General features: G+C 32.5%; 1 protein-coding gene across 1 annotated transcript in view; it reads right to left on the bottom strand.

Moving 5' to 3' along the window:
- The window catches only part of Bx (LIM domain-containing protein Beadex), a 43,205-nt gene extending 17,651 nt beyond the window's left edge, over window positions 1-25,554 (bottom strand). The window contains exon 1 of the mRNA XM_089704513.1: window positions 25,310-25,554. Within this exon, the coding sequence (XP_089560639.1) occupies window positions 25,310-25,315 (6 nt within the window). The 5' untranslated portion in view covers window positions 25,316-25,554. The remainder of the gene's footprint in view (window positions 1-25,309) is intronic.
- Window positions 25,555-26,832: the final 1,278 nt, after the last annotated feature.

The raw sequence follows: 26,832 nt of genomic DNA, 5'->3' as shown, positions 1-26,832 counted from the left end.
ATCAGTTAATTGCATGTAATCGTTGACAAGCGTGGTGCACGTTTTCAATTCAAGCCGCGACCTCTCGCGGCCGATCGCATAACTAATTCCAATTTATCTGTGTTCCAGACCGGTAATGACGAATCAGTTTGATACGCAAATTGGCATGTTTGATAGCGTACAATACTAAAAACTAATATCTGTAGTATCGCGCCAATTACTGCAGTAGTTTGGAAGGGTGAATCACTTTTTACAAGCATTTTGTTAAGTTTTAGCAAGTACGCTTTTGAAATGTATGACATGATTGTGCTCTCGTGCACATTGCCATATATTTTTCTGATTTCTCTATACAAACCAGGACAATTGACAGTTACAGAGTTCCTACCCAATGTCAGATCTATTTCTTGATCTCTCACCAGTTTTGTACAAGCACCTTGACCATATAAGTGATAAAGGAATAGGAGTTATGACAACGAAGAAGGCTAGTCTCCATAGAGATTACGGTAACATTCTGGCAATATGTTTAATTCGTACTTGTAAAATAACAGTCATGTACTTACAACTATTACCTTACACACGTCCATTTCCCACGCTCTTTGACACACGCTTATTACGTTAGAAGCTTAATTGCACCTCAAAGTATCCGTTGAGGACAGGAAACTAAAATATTAGCATATTTTATTATCCAATGTTTGCACGGAGCTTCCTTTGAAGATCGAGTCGGGACCGCTAGACGTATTACCGACGTAAAGAGTTATATCCGACTATTATCTTTAATCTATAGTCATCTATCATATTATCTGTTTACTTTTGACGCGTTATTGAATCTAGGAACGTATGGTCCTTGGATTTGTAAATGGGACACATGAGGTTTATTAAAAAATAACGTAGCTGTTGTCCAATAAAGACAAGGTATATAATTGCGATATAAACGTACTGATTAAAAAATATCGATAACCTGTAAGAAAAATATACTTCAATATTGAGAACTTGTTTCAAATCATAATTGTATTATTAAATCATTGTTAGTGGTAATTACATTATGTCATTGATGCATGTAAAACAAGTATAGGATTCATTGTAACATCATCGAAAGGAAAACAAATATAGGTACAAGTTTGCTGTGGTTTCCCCCTCATGCTTTCAATGTTATAAATATGATGATTCTGTATTACTAACCTTACCCTTTACAATTACGTACAAATACGTGACTTGAAGGAAAATTGATTCATAAGAAATTATTATTGTTTATAAAAAACGTTTTAAAGGTAAAACGTTTTACATAAATTTCGAGATATGATCAATCATCGAGTATTTAAAAGTGATTTATTTTCCAATAAATTATATTCTTAAATTTCATATAAACGATTAATTATGGCCAGTGATGAATTAAAGAGACATTTTTTCATGGAACGATAATTATTGGAAACAGTAGTTTTGTTCGTATACAAAATGTAGCTGGAAAATACAGGTTTGAAAAAATTAAACAGTTAAAAAAAAAAAGATTTGCTGGGCATAGAGGTATTCTAGAAACGCCAACTAACAAAGAGTTTTTGACGCAACGGAAATTTTATTAATAATAACATAAAAAAACTATTCTGCTGTAAGAATTATAATAAGGAACAAATATGTACTTTGAATTGGTATTGGAAAAGAAATAAGCAACAAAAATTAACATACAAGAAGCACGCCCTAGTTTTACGCTCTTAAGCCGGCCCTGTGCACACTTACTGCCTATAACATTATGCAACGCGCTATAATTTACTTGACATTCTATTTGAAAACGGATACCGATTATATGTCATTTTGTTTAAGCGGAAAACGGCATTCATTTTGTTTTCAAGCCAATAATCAGGCAATTTTGTCGACATTATCTTGACGTTTCTAAGTTGCATACATATTTAACATCCTCACAACACATGACGTCATTGTTAACCTTGTTTATTGCTACCTTATTAAATGATTTAACAAAGTTCAATCTAAAAATTACACGAAAGATATAAGCTCTATAACTATTCAGTAGGTAATTAAACGTTGCAATAATAAAATCCGTCTATATGCATACCCCAGCATAGATAGCAAATACCGGCGCGTTACAGGAATACCATTAGGACTGGCTCGCTTATTAACTCTCTCTTTAATTAAATTATTAGAAATCTCGAGCCATTAAAGAAGAATTTCAACATTTCGGTCCACCTATCGGGTATTAATTAAAATTGACAAAGCCGCGGGCGTACGAGAGCGCTCGCCAAATATCGCCTCTATTAATGAAATGATCACTTGAAACTAATTAAATTATGGAGGTAATGGTGCATGCATGTGATACCCGATGAGAGGGAATTTCAACTAGCACTATATGTAACACCTGCATCGCGGCCCGATATCATTATCCCTATTTTTACGTTTTTATTCTTCTCTTGTCAGATCACATTTACATTTTTAATTAAATTATAATAATTCATAAGCATTTTTGGGTGCTGTAAAATGTAAAAAAATATTTCTGAATTAGTTTCATTGCGAGATTAATTTGAGAAACAAAATAACTCTACCATGCTGACTCTCGGATTCAATTTTATTCACGGCTCACTTAGAATGAATTCTTTCCAAACAATAATTCCAAACAATTGTTGAATATCTTTATCAGTGTACTTACGAAAAGCATACATGGCCTATTAGATAAACTTTTGCCAGAAAACTTCCTTTGTCTTACAGAGTAACTGACAAAAAGCATGCTGCTGACGGGCTCACTCTCAAAATCAAAATATTTTAATATATGACTCTAATAACCATCATTACAGTAATTGTTAACATCGACAATACGACACGAGCAGAGGTGAAACAAAGTTTCAAATTAAAATGCTAAACGGCGCGCAGGAATTCAATTACTGAGCGCAGCATAGCCACGAAATTGTAGCCGACACACGACACGCGTTAGGCGCAGCTATATTAAAATGAGTAATTATAATAAAACTGATATGTCCTCATAATTAACTAAGCCTGATGAAGAGTGCTTTGAGGGAATGTACAACTTAACCGCTTGCAGCGCTTCAAACTGACTCTTGGATTTTTGTGCATAATAGATTTAATATGAACAGAGCGTGCTTATTTCAAAATTAGTAATTATTTTGTGGAGATTTTTTTTTAAGTTTTACATACACAGATGAATCACTCTTTAATATGGGTAATACCAAAATTTCAAGGTGTACCTATATAACAAGGATAAATAATTATTACGATATCGTTATTATAGCATGCCAACAAGTAATCTATTATCTTCTAAAGAGCTCTCGAAAGCGCTCAAAGCGCTTAAGGAGTATAAGGCAGCAGCACTAGCGCTAATTAGGCGGAGTGACAACCCACTCCTGCCATAAAGCGCTGCAGATTTATCGCCACAGATTATTTATATTATGTTTATTAGGCCCTGCCCTCCGCACCCTTCAAGCTTTCCAGCTAATTGAATTGCCGAGATTTTTATACGTTATAACACCTGAAAAGTTTATAACACGTATGGCGTATTGTGGAGGTATTTAATCATTTTATGCAGACGCATACATTTAATTAACGAATGCAATTTTGATTACGTAAACACAATCTTGTGATCTCTTTGAGTATGAGTCTGACTGTTGAGATATTTCTCCAACGACGATTAATTTTGGTACTTATACAGTAAATACATTATTTTATTTTAATTGCACGACAATCATTCAAATATGTCCGATCTTATACAGCTGTCTGCTACGGAGCATTGAAAGCACCAAAGATACACTCTCTCCGAAGTGGCAACCTTGAGCGTGACAAAGCTCATAAAGATTGTCAATTAGGCGTGACCTGAGCGACACCCAGTACATCGTAATTAACATACTAATATCATAAATCACACTAGAGCACGGGTTTTGGCAATCACTCCACTTATGATTAACGTCTCCCGCCCAGTACAATGATAAATTGACAACGAAAATAACCGTTATTTTATAAACGGCCCAATTTCAAGACATCGATGAGAACATACATCATACATATTGTTTCAAACGCCACGTGTCACGCAACGGCTAATTACTAATTAGTGCTCGCAAGTAAACAATGAACGCAAAGATAATTAAAGCGAATATTTTAATTTTACTTCTAATTTAATTAAACTCGTTGTAATATTATCCCATAAAAGTGCTTGAATGGTTTATTGCTTGCCCTATTAATTAGTATACCTAGTTGATAACTGTGAAATAAAAATAATACCAATTCTAATAAAATGAAACTTTTCATGGTTCCTTAGTACTTAGTCTTTGTCTATTTATAAACATAATACATCCATAATTTATAATTGAAATAATTATATTAAAACACTATACATCGTGAAAAAAACTGTACCTATATTATGTAAACATGTTTGATAAATTTATTTCTCATATCAAAATGTATTTTATTATGTATTAACCCACTCATAGAAACTTAATGATCAATACAACAAATGAGCAAATTGGAGCAAAAAGGTGTCTGAAATCCGGACCAATTGCGACTCTATTATAATTTATTTAGAATGATATTTATAACAATGCAACTCGTGTCCTTATCCACGGAGCCTTTATCCGAGGTTGTATCTTTCATCGATTTGTTGCTTTGCCCGTAGTGTTTTCTGAAGCTAATTAATTTTAATTGGATCGCAATGCATCTATTGTATGCACGACTTTTGACCCCTCGGGCTTTAGAATCGTAATTTTAGCTTGTTATGTTGTATTTAAATTAGTTTCATGCTAACAAATGCTAAGAGGCTACTTTTGTTTTAAACTATAAATTGCGTGAGATTTTAATAGGAGATAGTAGGTTATGCTATTTTACGGTTTCTAATATAAGAATTTATTTGCCGTTTCGAAATAAAAAATATTATACAATGAAAGAGCGAGGGACTTCTTTTTTTTAAATCATATAGGTATTTGTTGAAATCTCTATACTTAACAGCTGTCAGCTGTTAACGTAGGTATGTAGAGATTTTATTTTTATTTTCGTGATTTGCCTAATCTCAATAAAAAGCTCGACTTAGGGATTAGACGCCGCTACGTTGTGTCATAAACTTAAAATGCATTTATATTTTAACGTACTGTTATTCGATATTATACAAGACACAATATACCCAAAGGACGAATGTCACGAGCCACTTGACCTGAATGAAGTCAATATCACTTACGCGTGATAGAATATTATGCCCAGTTCTAATCCATGCATTATACCCCCGGGTTGCCACTCGCAATAAATTCAACACACTTGCAACAATCGTATTAATTTTACGCTCGTGCAACTCAGCTCCGAGTCACTCTTTCCATTTCAAATGCAAAGAAATCAATGTCAGATTATGACATAAAGATTATTCAATCAAATAAAGCCGCGTACACCAATCGAGTCGCCAGTGCTTTTTATGCCGCCGCCTTTCGACTTTAAGTTGCTTATTAATAAATCAAATTGGTTTCGTTTAAATCTCATATAATATGCACCATTTTAAAGAAAAACGTGTAAAGATAAGGAAATATTACTTTTCTGTAATAATAGATTACTGGATTAAACTAATCTAAAAAAATTGAAAAAATTGAATTTCTTTTACTCTATCTCGAAAAATGCTGTCATTCTACTACGCAGAGCTAAGAAGAGGGGCTATTATAGTCTACAATAAATATAAATCTTAAAGATTCTAGTATGTTATACAATACATAATATACAATATGATAAAATATGCATTACATACTATATTATGTTATATAATAAACTAAGGCTTTTTCCTAAAAACAATAAGCAAACATATAAAAGAACATTGCTATGCATTTACATTCAGTGCACCCATTTGCCAGCAATACGTTCCAACAAAATTCATCCAAGTATGAAAAATTGAGCAAATATTCAGTGCACTTATTTAATCTCATGAGTTGGCTAATTGTCCACGCAGTGACGATGACAGTCGCGAAGGGAGCACGTGACCCGTCACTCGCAGGGAAATTAAAACATACCGGTATTATTTTCAATTCACAGCCTACGTACCGCGGGCTATTGTGATTTGAATAATAACTTTTTGCTTCGTTACAAATATTGTTTGGGTAAGAATGTTTTATGGTCCTATCTTATAGGTATTATTATAAAACCGTGTTTTGAAAATGGATTAAATAAGAAAATTTGTAATTTATGAAATTAACCATTTTTTTTGGTACTGATATTTTTACTATTCTAAAATGCTAAATTATAATAGGTACTGAGTTAAAATTTTATTTCAAAAAATATTAACACATGGCTAAACGCCGCGCCGTATTTATTAATTTCTTATTTATGTCATGTTTGTGCTGTTTTGTTTATTATCTGTCCAATATGTGCAGTAGTAGTAATATCTAGATGGGCCCCACATCAAAGTAATATCGGCAACCGCCGCCGGCGTTGAAATTTTAATAATTAAAAATCACCCCAACCATGAAGGGCACACATTGTACCTTACGCGCTATCACTTTTAATTAAAATTTCTCATAGCAGCCTACATGGCTAAACGTCTTTTTGACTTTTTAATCAATTTCCTAAAACACATGTAGGTACATTCAAACATAGTCCGGTTGTATCTACATTGTACATGATATGAGAGTATTCCATTTCATTTAGCGGAATGTATAGGTAGATGAAACACACGGATATTGCAAAACCACATCACTTCATTAACATGTCCGCCAAGTTTATCCAATGCTTTGAACCGTTCCACTTATTACGTTAGCAATTTAATAAACGCATAGAAGCTTGCATTCAGTAAACAAACTATTTTTAATTTCCGCTTCATTTAAACGTGCGTTGAGGCAATATAGAAAAAATAGCAAACATTCATAGCGAATCCAATAGGCTAATCGTCAGTTATTAAACCCCTCGCGGGGACCCACCTGATCGCCTCCCGGCTATAATAGAAATACCAGGGACTTATTATTAAAATTGCTGCTAAATTGTTCCCCTCTCTCCCCTTAAATTTCGTAGGATGAAGGTGAATTATTGACGGCATATTGTACTAATGCAATAATATTAATCCGTCTCTATTGGCCTTTCATTTGATTGTATTACTGAATACATAGCCTCAATTATTCCTCTTTATTGATCTCAATAATCGAATGTAAAAAGACGTTGACGTGTATAATAATAATTAATGACGATGATCTTGGAAGTCATGGTTTGGTAAATTTGAACATAAATAATATGATACGATGCAACATGTTAATAATATAAATAGATCTATATTGTATAACGTTGCAGATGTTCACACCTCAATAATTCTATCATCGCGATAATCTTACGCGGTGTTCATTAGATCAGTTTGTTTGTGTGAGTAACTCAATCAGTGGCAGCCAGTGGTATTATAATAACAGCATTATTGTAGCCTTGGTTCTGGGACATTAATTAGGTAAGTACGTCGAACACGTCAGTCGGTGCGCTAATTAATTGAGCGTATTATTGGTGCAGTGCCTGACCGATGTGGTTTGATATAGCTGGATATTGTATATAGGTATATTCAGATACAGACTTTCATAGAATGTGATGATTGTATGGAAATATGGATAACGAAAATGTTTGTTGTCTTTTTTATTTCACAGTAAATAGAGTTTGTTTGATATTACTTGTTTAATGATAAAAAATATAAAATCGGTCCAAGAATACTCATTTAAATGCAGTTTGTATCTGATGGCTATGAGGCACTCTATATACAATTATAATTAAATATACTTTTCGATACTAGGAGAAGGAACACTATTTGGTATCAGTTGAAAGTTTATTAAACTTTCTTTAAATTAAAAACCTGCATTAAAAAATGTACAAATAGGTTTTCAACATGTGGTTAGAATGACATACTTCTGGCGAATTTAAATTTATTATGATGTAAACAAATACTGTAAACAAGCATTAACAAGAATAAAAATAGGAATAGGTATTACGATAACCACAAAGGAAAATGGTTTATTATTATTTTATACTCAATTTAAAAGTCTCTTGTAAAACCACAAACTATGAGTAATACAGGGTAAAAAATTAATAATATAGAACAGGATAACGATTCTTGGAAATAATGCGACTAAAATTCATTCATAAATTTACGCGACAACTATTTGTCATGAATCAACTTCATAATCTCAAATTAATTTTGAATACTGCAAATTAAAATACGCAAAAATATTTCCCACACTGAGATAGATTATTTAATTTAGTTAGTTTGGCAAACAACACGATAGAAATACAGTACAATTAAAACCAGATTATTATCTGTAGTTAATAAAATGTTCATAAAATACGAAAAAAACATTGTATAATTTGTATCAAGTGAATCTTTACCTTTTTATGTCACACGATCTTATAACTAGTTGATCCTGTTAAAGCGAAAGGGCTTCAAAGAAACCTAAAGAAATTTCTAGACTTACGCTAATCATTTTGTAATTTACAGCTCAAATAAAGGTTATATTCATTGTAATTATTTGTTTACATAATTAGGTATCTATACAATATAACCTCAAAAGGATAGTAGAATTTAATAAAACATTTAACTATCCTAATTTAAAAACTACCAAAAAAATGTAATAAAAAATCAGCCAACGTGCGTTCAAAAGTGCGTTTTCAACAACATCCATTTCTACATAGTCCGACAAAAATTTCGTAAAACTATTAAAAAATAGCGATTTCACAAAACGCATAGTAAATTGAGACCTAAATAAAGAGTTAACGCAAACGGGTGTATAATCACGTTTTCACATAATATTGCAATTAAACCACAATACACTTACAATATTGGACCACTGACGGACATTTGATTAAATCGATGCGTGCCACCGACCCATGAAGGTATGTAAACCGTTCTGATTCGATAGTGCCAATTAGTTACAAAATTAATTTGATTTCCTGTAATTAAAATTTAATTTCGCTGTGTATGTAATGTACATGAAGCCGGGAGCACTTAGCAGAATTATTTTACTATATTATGCAATAGCTGCATTGGTATTAATTTTATAATAAACGAGCTATCTGATTTTATTCCCATAAAATATCGTCGTTGGCCGATTCGTCTTTTGAAGACGATTCTTGTAGTAATATCTGAGCAATGTTTTTGTATTACAGTTCAATGCAAGAGCGGTAGGTATCCTCTTCCACAAGTTGGACAAAGAAAGTTGGCAGAAACATATTCTGAGAAGCCGATCACTTCATTTTAACTTTTATTTTAGCAAACAGTTTGAAGAATATTTGCATATTTATTTTTGGCCAAACAAGTTACATAAATAAATATATTAAATAATTGAATTTGTTCATTGATTGTGAAATCACGAATACATCAGCTACGATTTAAGAGGACAATACTATTAACAAATACCTCGACGCTTTAGATATGCCGTTGTGTGCTTCATTAAGAAGCATTCACACTGAGTCAACTTAATCAATCCACATTCAAGGCAACCCCCTAAGCGCCGATTCTGAACACTTCAATACGCGATCAGGATACGCGCAAAAAATCGCGAATATATTCTTAATTAAGTGTATTATATGTCTAATTTTCTTATTCATAAAGTTTATTAGTTATAAATAGCATTGAAATAACTAAATTCTCATAATACTTAGTTATTTCTACAAATCTGTCCAATAATAATTCAAGACCCTCCGATGAAAAACATTATATCATTTTATCAGTTACTAGCTTTCCGCCTGCGGCTTCGCCCGCGTTTTCAAAAAAAAACCCGCATAGTTCCCGTTCCCGTGGGATTTCCGGGATAAAACCTAGCCTATGTCACTCAGAAATGATGTAGCTTTCCAACAGTGAAAGAATTTTTCAAATCTGCCAAGTAGTTTCGGAGCCTATTCAATTCATACAAACAAACAAACAAACAAAAAATCAAACCTTTCCTCTTTATAATATTTGTATAGATGTATAGATTATTAAATTATAATAACATGTGTTTGTTAAAAGCTGATTAATAAATTTCAATCAAAATGTGGCATAAATATCATAAATTGAAATGAATCGTATGAGAGACGTAACAAAAGCCTGTAATAATTGAATAAGCAAAATAGTTCAGTTTGTCGAATTATTTTAATTAACTTATTAAGCTGATGTATCCGGCGGGTGAGAAGAATTGGTAAAATTTAATATAGCAGTTAGTTGGAATTATAAAATGTTCGAGTAAACGATCAATATTTGCGTGGATTTATATTGAGGAGTAATAATACTGAATTACTGAAATGTGTACGGTTTTAATGTGCCTATTCATTGTGACGTTAAAATAATTAGTATTTCCGTACATATTTACGGATTTCCTAATTGTATATCCCTTACAAAAGGCTCTTCGAAGCTGGGATTTCCTCTTAATCAGGGTCTCGAGCTGACGTATTGTTACCAACGTCACTTAAGCATATGAGCTCAGAGCGAAGTTGTGAAGTTGAGCATCTAGTTACAAAGCGGCCGCGTTCTTGGTAAGTGGATTAATTACGTGGATGATCTTCCATCTAAATTAGTTTCACAACCATATTCTATTACACACGGTGCTTCTGTAATTTGCGCCGGTAACTGCACGGATCAAATTTTAGTAATTAAAATATATTGTGCAGTTTTATTGGAGCAATTAACAGAACTGTGGTCCAAGCGTAAATTTAAATTTTCATAGTAATTTCCTAAGTTTTTACTAGTTCTTTTTTAATTGTGCTAGTTCAGAACGGTTTAGAGGGCGTGGTTTAATTGTTGTACTAAATCATTAACGACATTCACGACCCAGATATGTCTTTTAAGTCCCTGGGTTGCATATAGCAGATGCTCTTTTTCCCTTCTATTCCATTTTTCCACACATCAAATGGAAGTTATAACGACTTATTTTTAATGTTGAAAGTGGACGTGAATAAGTTTATAAAATCGATACAACGGGAGGGTATTATTAGCTCAGCTATTTTGTTAGACTACAACGCTTACTAGTTCAATAATTGTGATGCAGACCTGTCTAGTTGGCATTCATTTGTTTTGACGAAAAAATAAGTCTCCCTGTCTGACTTCCGTGCGATGTTTTGATATGGAACTAGTAAAAAGTTTATTTAAAAAATATTTCCATATTTAATATATATGTATTCTATTTTCTACTAATTTTAATAAAAAAAATCCCTTGTCTTTAAAATCACGTTAATTCTTTAATTATTCTCTACCTTTGAAACTTATTTTCTTGTGTAAAATAACACGATTACATAAATATATAACAAAACCATAAACTAATGAACTTAAATGTATGGATCGCTAGATATACAAGCAAATTTAGAATTGTGTAAACAATATTATTGAGTTGTGAGCGTTCACAAACAAATTAAACAAAACGCTATTCAATATATTCCTAAACAAATGACAGCTGTCTAAACATGGCGCGAACCAGCTGTATTTAAGTCCTAGTGAATATCAGTGGACCATATTCGTGGTCAATTAGGTGGAAATTGGTGAGAGACACAGAATCAATCCTATACTAATGCGTAAGAGTGAGTTTGTTTGATTGTTTAAATAAACAAGCTTAACTCAGGGGTAGAGTTGAAATGTTTGGGTTTTATAATCCAAAGAAAATGTTATGCACATTACTACCAATATATGCGCAGTGTCAAGAAAAATGAAAAAATAAGAAATAATATTATTTTGTGAGAACAGCATGGCATCTTGTTAGACGACCATCAGTCATAACTGTTCATAAATAAATTTTTCTACTATTCATTAATATATTTTTATTTTATTAATGAATCCTTTTACCACAATTGTTCTCAACACTATGTGTGATAATACCGTTTATTGCCACCCTTTGTACACTAATTTAAACCGCAACCGCATTGCTACCGTAATTCAATAACTAATTATGAATTTGAACGTACCAGCTAATAGTTTAGTACAAATTTAATGACACCCTACAAAACATTGGGAACGCCGTATTCTATTACCAAATCACAATAGCAACACGATCTAAATTGGCTACTAAATATTCAAAACCAATACTCCATACGAAACATACACGGGTAATTCCACAATGGAGGGCTAATTCAATTTGAATCACACACAATATTGTATTAATCGTGACGGACAGGTGTAATCAAGCACCGCGTTGTTATTGTCCTGCGCATGATGTCCCTGCGTTTGACGCGCGGCACCAACCGTGCACATTGGCTACATAGAATTCACATTTTTACTAGATATTATAAATAATTGTTACTAGCCTTAACAAATGGCCTTGCAAAAAAACTCGAAAATGTTTAAAACATCGCGTCATATAAATTAATGTAATTGACAGTCGTTCTAATTAATCACACAAATGTCGCTAATCGCTATGAAACAGAATCATTATATAACATTTCACTAATTAGGATATTTTAAACAATCGTTTATATAAAATACATCTACCTCAGCAACAGCTGTCACAAGCACCACTAATGAATAAATAATCCAAACAAACAGATAACAAGAGATGCCAATTAAACAATACACTAATTAATTCCAAACATTGGTGTTGTGGACTTAATTAGAGTAGGCATCATTATTAAACGGGAATGCACACAGGTACTGAACAATACGTAGGTAAGCGTATTGGATATTTCATACTTATTAAAAATATTTCGAGCGTATGCTGTTTATTTTTGAATAGGTTATTTGCGGTTAGTTAAAAGATATTTGTTTGGTTATTTATTTAAATTAATGTATAATTTATATGACACAATCCGCGAACTCTAGCAATTGTAGCACAGAAGCAATTCATCTACAACAATACTTGCCTGATTTGCTCAAATCTCAGTATAAAAACATGAATAGCTTCGAAACATAAATCTATTTACGGGCATCTCGTAAAGACGCCACACTGTATCGGCTGAGTCTTTTTAATATCAGAGGCGAGAGCCGCACTGTCCCACGAAACATTTTCCATTAATAAAACGCGAAAAAGGAATATTACATATGAAAAAGACATATATCCGTATCGCCGGACCCGCCGCTATCTCGTAGGAAGGTAATAACTTCTTTACAAGTCCAAAGTCCGAGGGATTGAAAAGCAATTTCAGCAGGACACCCCCGCCCTGCGCGGGGCCGGACTCACCATATTTCTTTTTCGCCGCCACTGTAATTCGCCTTTGATTTAATCTCGAGAAACAAATCTTAGAATGTGAAACAAGCGATAGGCATCAGTGAAACTAGTTTCGTTGATTGGATTCCATCCCGCTGCGGACCCGTCTGTTCCTACAATTTGAAACGGTCACTGCAGAAACTGAGCTATTTGTTTGATTTCGCTTTAAGATTGCATTTCTTATTTTCGAGCCGAGATTTTGTCTGATGCCGTGTATTACACGATTTAACCCTCAATCGACCGCTCCGTAAAACCTTAAACATTTTCGCTTGAATATATTATTTAAATAAATATTTAATATCTACATGCATAATTATCGGAACAGAACACTACATAGTGCACACTATTAATATCCTGACATCAGTATTTTATTGATGAACATTCAACTACGTGTAAAAGGGCTTATTGATCAATTATGCTTGTCATGTATAAATCCATAACCGCTGTAAAATATAAATAAACGAAAGTCCAGGGCGTACGGGCTTGATGATTTGATTAAAGCAAATATTCGAGAGTAATTAAATCACGGAGCCAATATCCGTATCGTGTGTCAACGGCTCCATTTGTAACGTATCAGTAAGCTGGATAGAAATGTAACTTTAACCCGTTTACCCGTGGGCGGCGACGCGTCTCCATATCGAGTTACCGCGATACCAAACCACAAACTATACTTTACATTTACCAAGAACTATCATGTCCACGGCTCCAATAACGCGACAACACAACCGTTTAAACAGGGACCTAAATTCCAGACATTGCTTTGTAATGAGAATATTATCAAATGAGACTTTCATTCGAGTTATCAAAATTTGAAAGGAGATAACAAATTATATGAATTCAGGCTACAATGTATGTAAAGCCCACTTAATATAAGTAGAAACGGTTTCATCCCGTCGTCCGTCCGCAGATTGCTATCGCCTAAACTCTTCCGCCCGCCTTATTTATGTAATATAACCATTTGTTAGGGACAAGCACCCTTTACGGTATTATTTCTTTTCTCAGTTACGAAAAATACATCTAGTTAGAGTAAAGTTTATTTTTAGGGATATGGATGGATTACTTATTACTACTTTGCGACATTCGGTTCGACTTATTCTTTTTCGCATTCAATCAGGAGTGAATAAATCCTATTTTTTACAGTGTTAAGTATGTTTTTGTTAACTTTCATTCTGCATCTGAATATCTGATCATCGCTTATTTATTTTCAGTTATTTTTCGTGCAATGGCTTTCATAAAACAAAAATCAAACTGGTATCCATGTTTTCGATATCACGGCCTTTTTTGTATATTAAATTAACTTTAACTCAATATCGAGGTTCCATCGGTTGCAAAATTGTAACAATTGTTTACCGATATAATTCGTAGGTCTGCGACGCGGGTCCCGTATGAAGCGCGCTCACGCGTCCCCCAACTATTTTCTGGCCGAACGAAACTCTATATTGAATACAACTGTAACAGAAACTTCATTCCACATTGCTTACGGGAAACAATAATACTTATAATTGAATTAGAATAAGAAGGACACTTATTTAATACCATTACTTATGGTTAATGTTGATGTCATGTTCTTTTAATGTTTATTTTTGTATACGGTTTTGCAATCATAATTTCTTGAAATAGAACAAATTGAATTATATTCTAAATTAAATTATTATTCAATAAAATCTAAACTGCGTATTACCGCTATGTTTGCATATAAGCATTTCGCAACTGCCCTACATATTCCAGCTATATCTGCGATACAATCATACGATTATAATTCGATATATTTACAAATGTACGTACGTTTCAATTATCCAAAACAGTGGGTTTTTATTAAACGGTAACCGTTGTGCCCTCTGCGAACCGCGGGCCATTTGGTACAGTTTTCAATTTGTCGTCGCAACCATACATCAGGAACGGCACGCAGCAGAAACTTTACGGACCCCAACTTTAATACACTTACGCTTGACATTTTTCCGCCCATTATGCATTCTCTTAAACCAATGCTTTCAATCAGTACTAGGAACTTGTAAAAGAAAAACAGACGTGCGTTCTTAGAAACGTATTGCACATTATATATATGAAGGTTAGTTTATATATTTGAAAAGGTTTAAGTAATTCTTAATACAAAATTTCTATTCTGTTCCCTACTTCCAAATACAAGTATAATTCTTGTATAATATTTTCAGCAAACTAGTGATATTTATGGGCGTTGTCACAAACCAGTTTTGTAGAGAAAAATCGTCGAATTAGGGGTCAGTACGCAATAGTTCTCAAACATTAGTCCTGGAAATAACAAGTCGACATCGTTTGTCAGCTTCGATGATAAATGCTCGCTTGTAATTGAATCGGGGAGTTTGCTCCGTTTCCATACGCGAAATTGCTACGGATTGACTTTTAATATTTTTATTTATGTTTTGCATTGAATGCGACGGCAGTACACTACTTTTCTATGTAAGCCTAAATCGATAAAACAGCAGTATATAATATTTGTTTTTTTTAAATGATGTTTAGTTATAATAAAAATTCTTGGAGATGTTTTAAGCCGCTTGAGAACTTTCGAGAAATGATGTTACTAAAGGTTCTGCATTACGTTAATACCTAGTATCTTGCGCTTGCACCCACGTATCATCTTATTTTATAGGAAAAATGAGATGTTACATTCAGCGAAATTAAAAACTGATTATCTGATCTATTTGTAACTTTCTTGGAAATTTCAATCATAATAAAATATTTATAAACATCAATGTATAAACAATGTTACTAATTTGTATCTACTTGAAACAACTGGGTGGCAAGCTTCCTATCGATGAGAGCAATACAGAAGTCTCAAATTAGTAGCTCTCGTCGCTCAGTTAAGCTGTTTAATTGGACCGTGAAGACTACATTTAGTGAATAAAACCTTAACGGCGGCAATTATAATTTATTGATTTTTTTATTTAAATTATGTTGGGAACGATTTTGACTATAAATTAATATTTATAATTCAAATCATATTTAAATACATATTTAGTTTGTGTAATGAATAAATTACGTTACATTTTGAACAGCAAACAAATACGACAAATATTAAGGAGTGAAAAAGAGAAACAACAAAACAGTTTGAATCTGATCTAATAATTGCTAGAGTCACTGTGACCGGATCAGCTTTCAATTTTGCGGAATTAATAACAACGCAAATATCACTCCTGTCGACCACACGCTAGCGTGAAACAGAGACATCATATTACAAATTGTGGTTGTAATATAAACTACGTATTTTCTTATTACAATACACATTCTCACTGTTATTTCTATAAGGTATAGGTTCAGCAAAATAAGTTTTTTATTCATTAATTAAACATACCAACGGGAATGTTGTGCTCTTATTTGCATACCCTCAGATAGCAATAGAGTCTATGATTTTTTATAAGGCATGCATTATTAATTATTTAATTACATTCGAATCACAATAGTCAGCAAAGCGTATGTGTAATTGTGAAGTATTCATCAGGCAGTGTGTATTACTAATTTCGAGGACTGTTGGTGCGCGCCGGGCCACTGAACGTTCAAATTGCCGTAGCGTTAGTCGCCATTGCCGTTCATTACGACCTGTGTTTGCTACTCCACGAATGAAGTACCAACAGAGGAAATGAGCGCTTTCTATCAAGAGGGTATTAACCCCATTGTGAATTTCATTGTTGATCGGTCAGTCGCGATCCGGAGGCGCAATTACTTCGATACTTGAAAATTTTGCCCCGTTATGAATTTCTCAAAGTATCAGGGTAAATTACGATTAAATTGATTAATTATTTACCACCATAATCATGTTATATTGAAAGAGAAATAAGAATCATGCGCATGCCTAACATAATTCTTACAGGCGCTTAAATTAACTTGGGCAGCAAATTAACTTGGCAGTTTTTCATGGAGGGCTATCAGAAAAAAGTATTTTTTTAACATTATGTTTCGACCAATTCTAAGAAAACTTTAAGGGCCGAAATATATAGGTACCTACTCACTTTGCTCTAGGTAGAGCAAAGTATTCAAAAACGAAAACAGTTTGTCCCCTACTTAATGAAAAGTTACAGAAATTTGCATAAAATCTGTCGAACAGAGGCATCGTTACAAACTTTGACTGTACTTTAAAAGCACTAAAATCGAAACGACCAATAAATGCCCGACCTCATTTTTAGTCTGACGCCTGTTTTCGTACCGTTTTGTACATAAAATTATTTCGTACAACTTATTAGGAAGGTTCAATCAAATCTTGTATTGCTACCTATATTATATAATGTTTCGAATATTTAAAAAATACTGACGTAGATATTTTTAATGACTAGTTTAAACAAAAAAAAGAAGACAAAATATGATATCTTTCATAAATTTTATTGAGTAATTACGTTATAAAATCATTTAACAGCACAACAAAGTTAATAAGCCTGCGTCAATTAATTAAATTCAATTACGAACGTCAAACCATAAAAGACTGACGTCTTTATGTTGTGATATGGATGATTATACAAAAATGGGGTAACTCGATGTCATCAGCCAATTTAAACAAAGTCTTATTATATTTTATTCAAATAACAATCTATTTTAAAACAATGAAGCGTCCTTTATTTGGTCACTCAATTTCACTTCTTTATTTAAAATACAAATGAATAAAAAAAATAAATTAATACCTCAAACGTCAGTACTTTGGCATGTCACAACTCCGAAAACCAACAATCAAGTGACTATCGTTTAAACATTATCATCGATTTAAGAAAACTTACTAATTCACTACAATCTTTGATGTACATAGTATTATATACTACAACTTTCATAACGCAATGTTTTCCATTTTATTTAAAAAATAAAATTAAACTTTGTCATCGTTTTCACTAGTCAGTCCGTTGTGTGTTTTTTAAATTTGAAATTCTCGCTAAATATCACCAAGTCGAGGTCAAATCCCTATCTAAGTATTAATGTTGGTAATGAAGTTACTTGTGCACCGCATATTTTGACGGCCGTCATAACTGTACCAGCGCTAGGGTTGTGTTTGTCCTCTAAAATCTTGCTGCGCCAGTCAACATTTCAGTCCTATGGTGAGTCGTTATTTTATTGTTAATCCGATTTTTATTTTCATTTATAAATGGTTAACTATGATTTGTAAAAATATAGTTTGTTGATATTAGAAATTAGGCAAAAAAACATAATTTGTGATTATAACCTCATATTAAGTCCCTTTTCATCAATCCGCTGGCATCAGTCCTTTGTCAGATATCGTGCCAGAGGACTGACGCGACCCCATGGTACTGATGATTCTGTCGTTTTTGAGAACTTTTATCTTGATTGCTATTGGTATAAGCATTTCTATTTCATATTTCAGTTTAAAACATCATGCGCCACGCTAAAAGAACCTGAATTTGACTAGGGAAGAAACATTTAAGAAAGAGTAGCAAAGAAAAGAGCTATTGAAACAAACTACTAATAATTTTATTAAAAAAGATCGTGTTTTATTTTAATTATTGATTTTGATGCTTTCAGGGCATAGCTTTTTATATTTATCAGATAAATACGTATACGTATATTACTGTGAAGTAAAATTACCTCAAAATAACATAAAAGTTAATTAATATACTTAATAACATTATAAAAATGTCAAGGGGCTCTTATGAAAACTCAGATGAGACTTTCATTCGAGACTTTGTTTTTTAATTTTACTATAATTAGTACTTTTAACATAAATATTGGTAGATTTTTAGGGCTCCGAACCTCAAAAGGAAAAAACAGAACCCTTATAGGATCACTTTGTTGTCCGTTTGTCTGTTAAGACGTTTTTTTTGGAACGCGTGGAGGTATCAATCTAAAATTTATATTGGATACTCAAGATTAAGAACCCTTGGGGCTGTATAAAAATCAAACTTATAACGCAACGCAATCAAAAGATACCTACATCCGTTAATACTGCAAATTTCCGCAAAATTCAATATTCGCAAGGGAATAAAAAAACACACAGGATGCTTGCCGTGTATACAGTCTACTATAAACTGCTATATAGTTTACTTCTACTTGGTAAATAGCAACGTCTTATAACACAGATAAGGAAAAATTGCTAAAAGTGTAAATTTTTAGTTACAAACATAATAAAAAATAGGTTTTTTAGGACTCCAACTCGCACTAGGCCGTTTTTTTGTTTCTGTTGTTTGTGAATTACTTGAAATATCAAGTAAAACTAAGTCAAAGTAGAAAAAGTTAAGTAAGAGGGTAAGAATATTCACGTAGCGTTAAATGTCAGAAGGCTGTTTTGAAACTTGAGACATTGTTTTTTCCCACTATCACATATTATTAATTATCATTTTTAAACGTAACTAAGTGATTTTAATACTTAAAAGACATGTGCCATTATTAAAACTGAGAGATTTGTAGTAATTTTCATTCAATTTCTTTAAGAATATTACAAAATTGTGTTTTTTATCAGTACCATGTTAGCCTCGTCAGTCCCCTGGAGGCCAATTCCAGAAAATTTAAAATATCTCACAATCTACTTAAAAAACTGGCTGGCCCGATTTGGAACAATATATTCATTAGATTAGCTATCATATACACCCTAATTTGTAACAATCTGATATAAAAAATATAGTAAACAAAATATCCTCAAAAGTTACCCCATTTTTGTATAATCACCCATATGTAAACTCCTAGTCCTAAGAATCCTTCAACTGATAATGGCATTAATGATGCTTCGACTTTTTCGACTTAATGAGGGTTATCTAAAGCGGGTCTCTAATAAAAAGCGATTGTTGCTGTCAACCGCTGTGATACGTTTCGTTCTTGACGTCAATAGTTCATTCTTAATTATAATAGATAACCCAAGGCGGGTCGCGACTTCCTACCATGTTGACAATGGTACTGTATTTCCGAACTTTTGTCGATTGTGTCACTTTTATATTAGTTTGTACATTTACTATAAACTCTTCACGTATTGTTAACCTATTACTGGATAACAAACAAATGCAGTCGACACATACTTTACGAGTAAGCTCATGCGAGACGAGAAAATGATTAAGTTAAGCCCATTAAAGAATAAACCAATATCCTACTACAGTTTCGCACTTCAAAGTCTTCTTTCATTAAAATAATTCTTGACAAAGAAAGTAATCCGATTATGCCACGCATAAGTATTAGAATGTATGCACAACGTCAATGTTTACATTGAAATGCACTAATTATGCTAGAATTAACTCAGTATTTTTAATTGGGCTATTTAGGTACATAGTCTTGATGTGAATAAATCTAATTGAGTTAATGAAGAGGAATTTCTTAATTAGTGGTGTTTGTACAAGCTATGGGCACACGTACTGTACCGAAACGGGTTAATTACGAACGATAACTCTTTAATTAACCTGCCTAATAACACAGTATTTGCATTCAAGTTGCTAACGTAGGAACACTAATTAGGGACTCGTCGGAAATAGAAAATAATGTATTTATGATAATTGTCGTCAATTTTAAAATTAAAATGAATTAATCTAAGTATACAATACTATATTAATTGTGAATAATACATGAATGGCTTTAATTTTAAACATATTTAAAATGTAATATGTAGGTATATTACATAACAATTTAATGAAGATCAGATCAATGATAATAAAATTTTAACGACACATAACATCGAGCAGCAAACAAAATTCATATAGGAAAAACAATATTGATGTTGATGCACGTAGGCAAAGACCCCTGTATACAAACAAACGTACTCGAACGCGCGTCATTAGTCACGCCACGAGAGGTTATCTGGTCAAACATAAACCAATGAGTGGTCTAAGACTTTCTAATTATGTATACGATGTTATTAAGATAACAGTTAACACACAGATAATATGTAAAACAATTGACTTCTGTGTACTTATAGAAACGTTTACCGAAGCGATAAGATACAAATTATTTTTAGAAATAACAACGCTTTCTCGCGTATCTGTTTTAATTAGATGATTTCAGCGTATCTTGAGTGATTTTGACTTAATTAGCTCTCCCAGATTTTACGTAGGTTGTTACAATATAATCCTCGATGGGAAACAATTACTTCCTTCCACGAGTAGGATTGTCGATAATTGCTTGTAAAATAAATAATCTTCTCGGGAAAAAGCTAACGAGTTTACCGATGATGGTATTTTTATATCATAAAAATGTAGAGTAAAAAACTTTGATGTAAACGTCTACAAAAACAAAGGTAGAATTATAACTAAAATTATTAAACGTATTCTGTCTTATGTCGTACAGTCTGTTCGACGAAGGCTTATTCAAGTAGGAGACAGCCGCCTGGTAATTAAATAAGTAACAAGAGGAAGCGCAACCGCCGCCACTGAAAAACAAGCCTCGACTACAACCTAATTACAAGTGACCTTCAGGGCTACCGATAACAATTAAAATTTACTTTTTATAGGGCACGGGCTATCTGGGTTAGTGACAACCGTTGCCCAGAAACATACGCAGTGTTAGTTATATATTTCCACTTGCCTTAAAATATAATATTAAGTAAATAGCATTCAAAAGCATTTCTGTAAATGTTAATGTCTCCTAAAAAATTAAAAAGACGAGTGGCTTTTCTTTCAAGCTGGATTGAAATGTTACTTGATATTTGATTTTGTTTCTATAATAGAAGCAATAGCTTCATTGTTAATATATAATTTTTCTTACAGATGTTTAAGGTATGAATCCGAAATTGAAATCATTTATGGTTTAATCTTACAATAAAAATGAAAAAATCTATTCCGAAATTTGTCCGATATTTCGCAATTTTGCCCAGCGATAACCCTAGTCAAGTGTTCCTCGTACTAATTTGTTTGCTATACAGGAAAGAGAAAACTGTGGAGCGGACCAATTAGCAAGCCCGGTGACCCCGTGTCACTGCAGGCAATCGCTAATGACAACCCTACCTTCGGCCGCGCGCCGCACATGTCACTTTCATTTATTAAAATATTATTAAATGAATGAATTAGGCTGTTTTTAAGGTTGAAATTCGAACAGCGAAGGCCTCCCACATTATCTAGTTAATAAACCTCTGCTTTCGCGAAGATGTTTTCCATATCGTCTTCTAGTCGTGAAAACAAATAGCATAAGTACACGTTTGATAAGTGTTTTGTAATAAATAATTATAATACGAGTATGTGATAATAAAACAAGTTATTTTAATTTCCAAGGCACGGTTGATAAAGGTGCCTACTGTGTCGTTAATTGTATAAATAGTATTACGTAATTAAATCATAAACATCATTTGAAATAAAATTATTGTTCAACGGCATAGTAACAAAATAAATAGGACGGTTAATAAGCGAAGAAGTGAACTTCAATTATTTTAGTAAAAATGGGTTTAAAATTACGGTCGCGTGATTAAGTTAATGTAACCTAAAGCTGGGTGAGGTCGAAACTCCAAGTGTTAAGTAAATTTTTTAATCAAACTGATTGAGAATTAGTTGAAATTAAATCCATTAAAACATATAAGCTCCGGTCGTACTCAACATGATTATTACGCGGTGGGGTTATTTTAGAAAATTACGGACAGATAGAAATGATATAATCCTATCTGTAATTAATATTAGAAACGCGGTCATTGTGAACGGACGAAGCACTGCTGATTAATTTATCCTAACAGCCTCGTTAATTAAAACGGGTTTATTAATTGGCTGAAATTAATTAATTTGCATGCACAAAATTTTATACAGGTAATGTAAAACTTTGTATTCAATAGACTAATTGGTAAACCGGGTTAGATATCTTTAACATCAATTACGTATATATTTTTACTGCAAATTTTTGTTATTCTTTGACTGTGTTTAGATTTAAATCACATCGTGGGAATTAGATCGGTAAGTAGGGTAAATTTATAATTTCCCTGGTATTACAATACTTGTAGAGATGCTATTGTATTGACTTAATAAATAAAAATGAAAGATTGCTCAATATTCAGATGTGAAAATTAAAAAAAGGACAAGCATATTTCTTATTTTTATAATTATTTAAATAACAAATGGAAATAAATTTTGTTATAGGTTTTAGAATCAGGCATACCTACCTACAATATTAATTAATAATTATACGTTAAAGCTTTATGGTGATCTTGCCCGCGAGACTCTGAATTAAATCAGATTTTATTATGCGCACCTGCGCACGAGCTTATGAACCACCGACCACGGGCTTTACATAGCGATCTTAACGAAGTTGGTTCTTGATTGTAGTACCTAAATAGTAAATGCGGGATAATTGTTTATATTAATTTGAAATAATATAGGTTTATAAAATCACATGGTATTTCTTTATGTTTATTTTCCCAGGAAAGTATTTTTGTTTTTGTTTTTTTTACATAAAGTACAAAAAAACGTGTAACTTTACATTTAAGAACGATCTACGTCTAAACTTATTCATAAATCACCAAAATAAAATACATGTGGAATCATAGTCATTATTTAAGAAGCGCAATAAAGCTTCCCTTAATTGTCATTAGTATTTATAAGAACCCAATGAGCAATGTTTATAATTAAAACGAATGAAGCATAGCACTCTCCTGGTCTAGTGATGTACCTCTAATGAGCCGCTTGCTAATTAGAGAATAAACAAGCAGGATACGCCATTCTAATTGGCTTTTGGTACAACCATGTCGCTTCGAGCTCAACGGAATTACACTTTTACAAAAATCTTCGTATATTTTTAACTTCAAACGCAATTCGTTATCTTTGTATTGTTATACAAAAATAGATAGAGTTAGAATTAGAACATTATATTTAGATTTTAGACAAAAGTGATAAGATTTTACTTTTAAGTGACAAAATATTATATTTATACCTGTGTCCTGTTTTGATTAATAGATCATACTCAGCTAGGTACCTATAGTAAGGTAGTTTTTAATAAATGATAAAAACTGCAGACTGCTCTCTTCAGTTAGTAGATATAACATTGAACTTCTTTTTATCATCAGTTATATCAATATTGATTGCTCCAATCAATTTATTTCTCGTCATTAATGTAAGTTTAAAAAATAATTGGTCCATATATTTAAAGATGCTTAATCGACCGCAACGCTTACAAACATCCGACTTGAGTAAATAAAAGAAATATTCTAAACGTAGGTATATCTACAAACAAATTAACAGGAAACATTATCTGTGAGAGCTCATTAGGGGAATAAAGAATTGCTACTGTACGCTTAATTGGCAATTTTAATAATGCTATTTTCAAAGGCGTTTTATTTATTCTTATTAGCTTATTAGTTTTTCATGGAACTCGGTGTATTTGTTGTGAGAAATACTCAGTTTACAGTTATGGGCTTCATTTTATAATATTTTGCGTAGTTATTTATTTTGTTTTATAAGAATAAATTGATTGAACAAATAGCTTTTAATAAAATATCCCAAAATAGTTAATCATGATTTTTTTTCTTGTGAAACATTTTATATATATGTTATAAACCTTCTTTGCCTAAAATTTATGTAAGTATTAAATAAATAATAAAATTATTTATTTTCCATGTTTATACTGCTAGTGATGTAACTTGCTGTAATATTATAAACAGTTTTCCGGATAATTTATTAGAATATTATTTATGTCGTACGTCACTTGCACAATTTGTACAAATAGACAGTTCTCAGAAAGAGAATTTACTGCCTATGATTCAGGAGCTTACTGACAACTTTAGCGGCAATATATTCACTCGTTACGTTCGCGTTTTCAACTCCAATTAGAATGCAAAAATAAACAATATATTTTACCCTGTAATTACTTGATTTTGAAAATAAAATAAAAACTCGCGAAAATTTTTTATTTTATTTTGTGTTAGAGAGGCTTTTTCATAATTAGGAAATGTTATAAATAAAGAGTTATATAAATTACTTTTGTTTTAAAGCTATTAAAATTACGAATGATAAATTCACTACATACAAAACTTTATAAACTTTTCACGATAAAGTTTGTAAATAGTTGACACCTCCTTATCACATAAAAGCAATTTAAAATACGTGTACCGGTATTGTTAAAAGCACCTCTTTATCGGTTAAAATAGTTAATTAACTGCAAGAAAGAATACAGGGAAGGGTGACGGCCTAAGGCTCAGTATTAATTATTCTGAAACCAGACACAATTCGTTATACACTATTTTCATTAGTTTTTCAAAGGCTACACAAGCAACCATGGAGATCATTAAGCGGACTCTTCAAAGCTGTCGCCGCATTACACTAATTGACGCAATTAGAGGGATTGCTGAACGGAAATAAAAGTCGGCTCACCTTCATGAAACGCCGGCCCCGCCAATTAGCCTAGCTCTTAATTAGCCTCTTCAGAACACTCCAGCCGCCGATCAGTCTCTTTTCACTTAGTTAAATTCACAGCACGAGAGAATCTTGTTCATATTCGAGTGCTTACAAGGATCGTTCGACACTGCACTGAAAAGTTTTTTCGCGATCGTCTTAGTACAATTCGCTCGAGTCGCGAAACGTGCGCTCGCTGCCACCGGCGGGAAGCGAATGAATGAGCCAACTATAGTACCCCAAAGCGGGGATGTGCCCTTTCCTTTTTCTGAACGCAAGCTCTACTGCAATAGAGCTTTTCGCTCGAAGCCGGCTACGCACTTACGACCTTCTACCCCTGAAACGACGCTTAGCACCGTAAGTGGGCAGATTGTGCGGTATTGCATTTAGGCCTAAATAAAAACGATACTGAATCAAATTACGATCGGACGATAGCTTTTAACTATTTTACGGTCTATACTCTACATTACTTGTCATTTAGAAACTGCAATTCAATATGGAGGTAACGAACACGTTGTTACGCGATAATATATTCAAATCTATTTTCAGCAATTAATGGTGTATTAATTTTCTTTTACAAAATTAAAACAGCCTTAATTGTTCATTAAAATGATAAAGTCCCGCATAATTCGTTTTCTATTAATTTAATGGACAATTAGTCTGTACTAATGCTTCACCATTTTTTTTTTGAAGTTTATTTTCCTATATTAGATAGGCGAGTACCGATAATGACGGATCATTAAAAGCAATGTAACTAGGTCCATTACAAAGTAAACAACATAATTATAACTATTTTAAGCTAGTTTTAGATGAATCTATGCGACTTTGAGGAGATTTAGCAATTTATTATTTTACCAGTTCGGGAATTAAAGAACGGCATTGTTTAAATATAATTTTTACATATTTATTTCAACAATTAGGTATAAAAATACTTGATAAAATTCATTTCTCTTAATAGTAAAGTTACATAGTATAAATTAAAAATAATTTTCATCATTTATACCTTATTCAAATGTTAAATGCAGTTACTAAAGATATAAGTGGTGCTCGTTGAAGACACCATCAATAAAACAGGTTGGCACCACGCCGCAAGTTACCGACACAGAAACAACCCTTACCCTTATTTATACCTACTAAACTATAATTTATTCTAGTGTGGTCGGGTCATTGACCCTTTATTCTATTATTAGATTCTTTTATTTAGTTAAAAAAAACAATCATAAATTATCGTCAAAATTTCTCTTCAGAATATGATATTAAATAATCTTTTATGTGGAAAAGGGATAAAGATGATAACATTATGAAACCATTGGCAAAGGCTGTCCGTCGGCGTCCACATTCTAAGGCAAATCATATATAAAATTTTAATTAATAATTTCAGTAGGCTTATGAGACCATTCTGACATGGTAGAAAATACATTATTATTAAAAAACAGGTCACTCGCGAGTTACTCACAAAAATTATATAATTTGACAATTTAGCCAAGTAAGTTTCCTTTTGA

Source organism: Colias philodice, chromosome 15 (assembly GCF_061535455.1).
Source record: "Colias philodice isolate Cphi_HAF_F1 chromosome 15, ilColPhil1 Martin Lab GWU primary, whole genome shotgun sequence".
NCBI classification, from domain to species: Eukaryota; Metazoa; Arthropoda; class Insecta; order Lepidoptera; family Pieridae; genus Colias; species Colias philodice.
The sequence above is the reverse complement of the archived record's forward strand: the minus strand, read 5'-3'. Positions and strand labels throughout refer to the sequence as shown.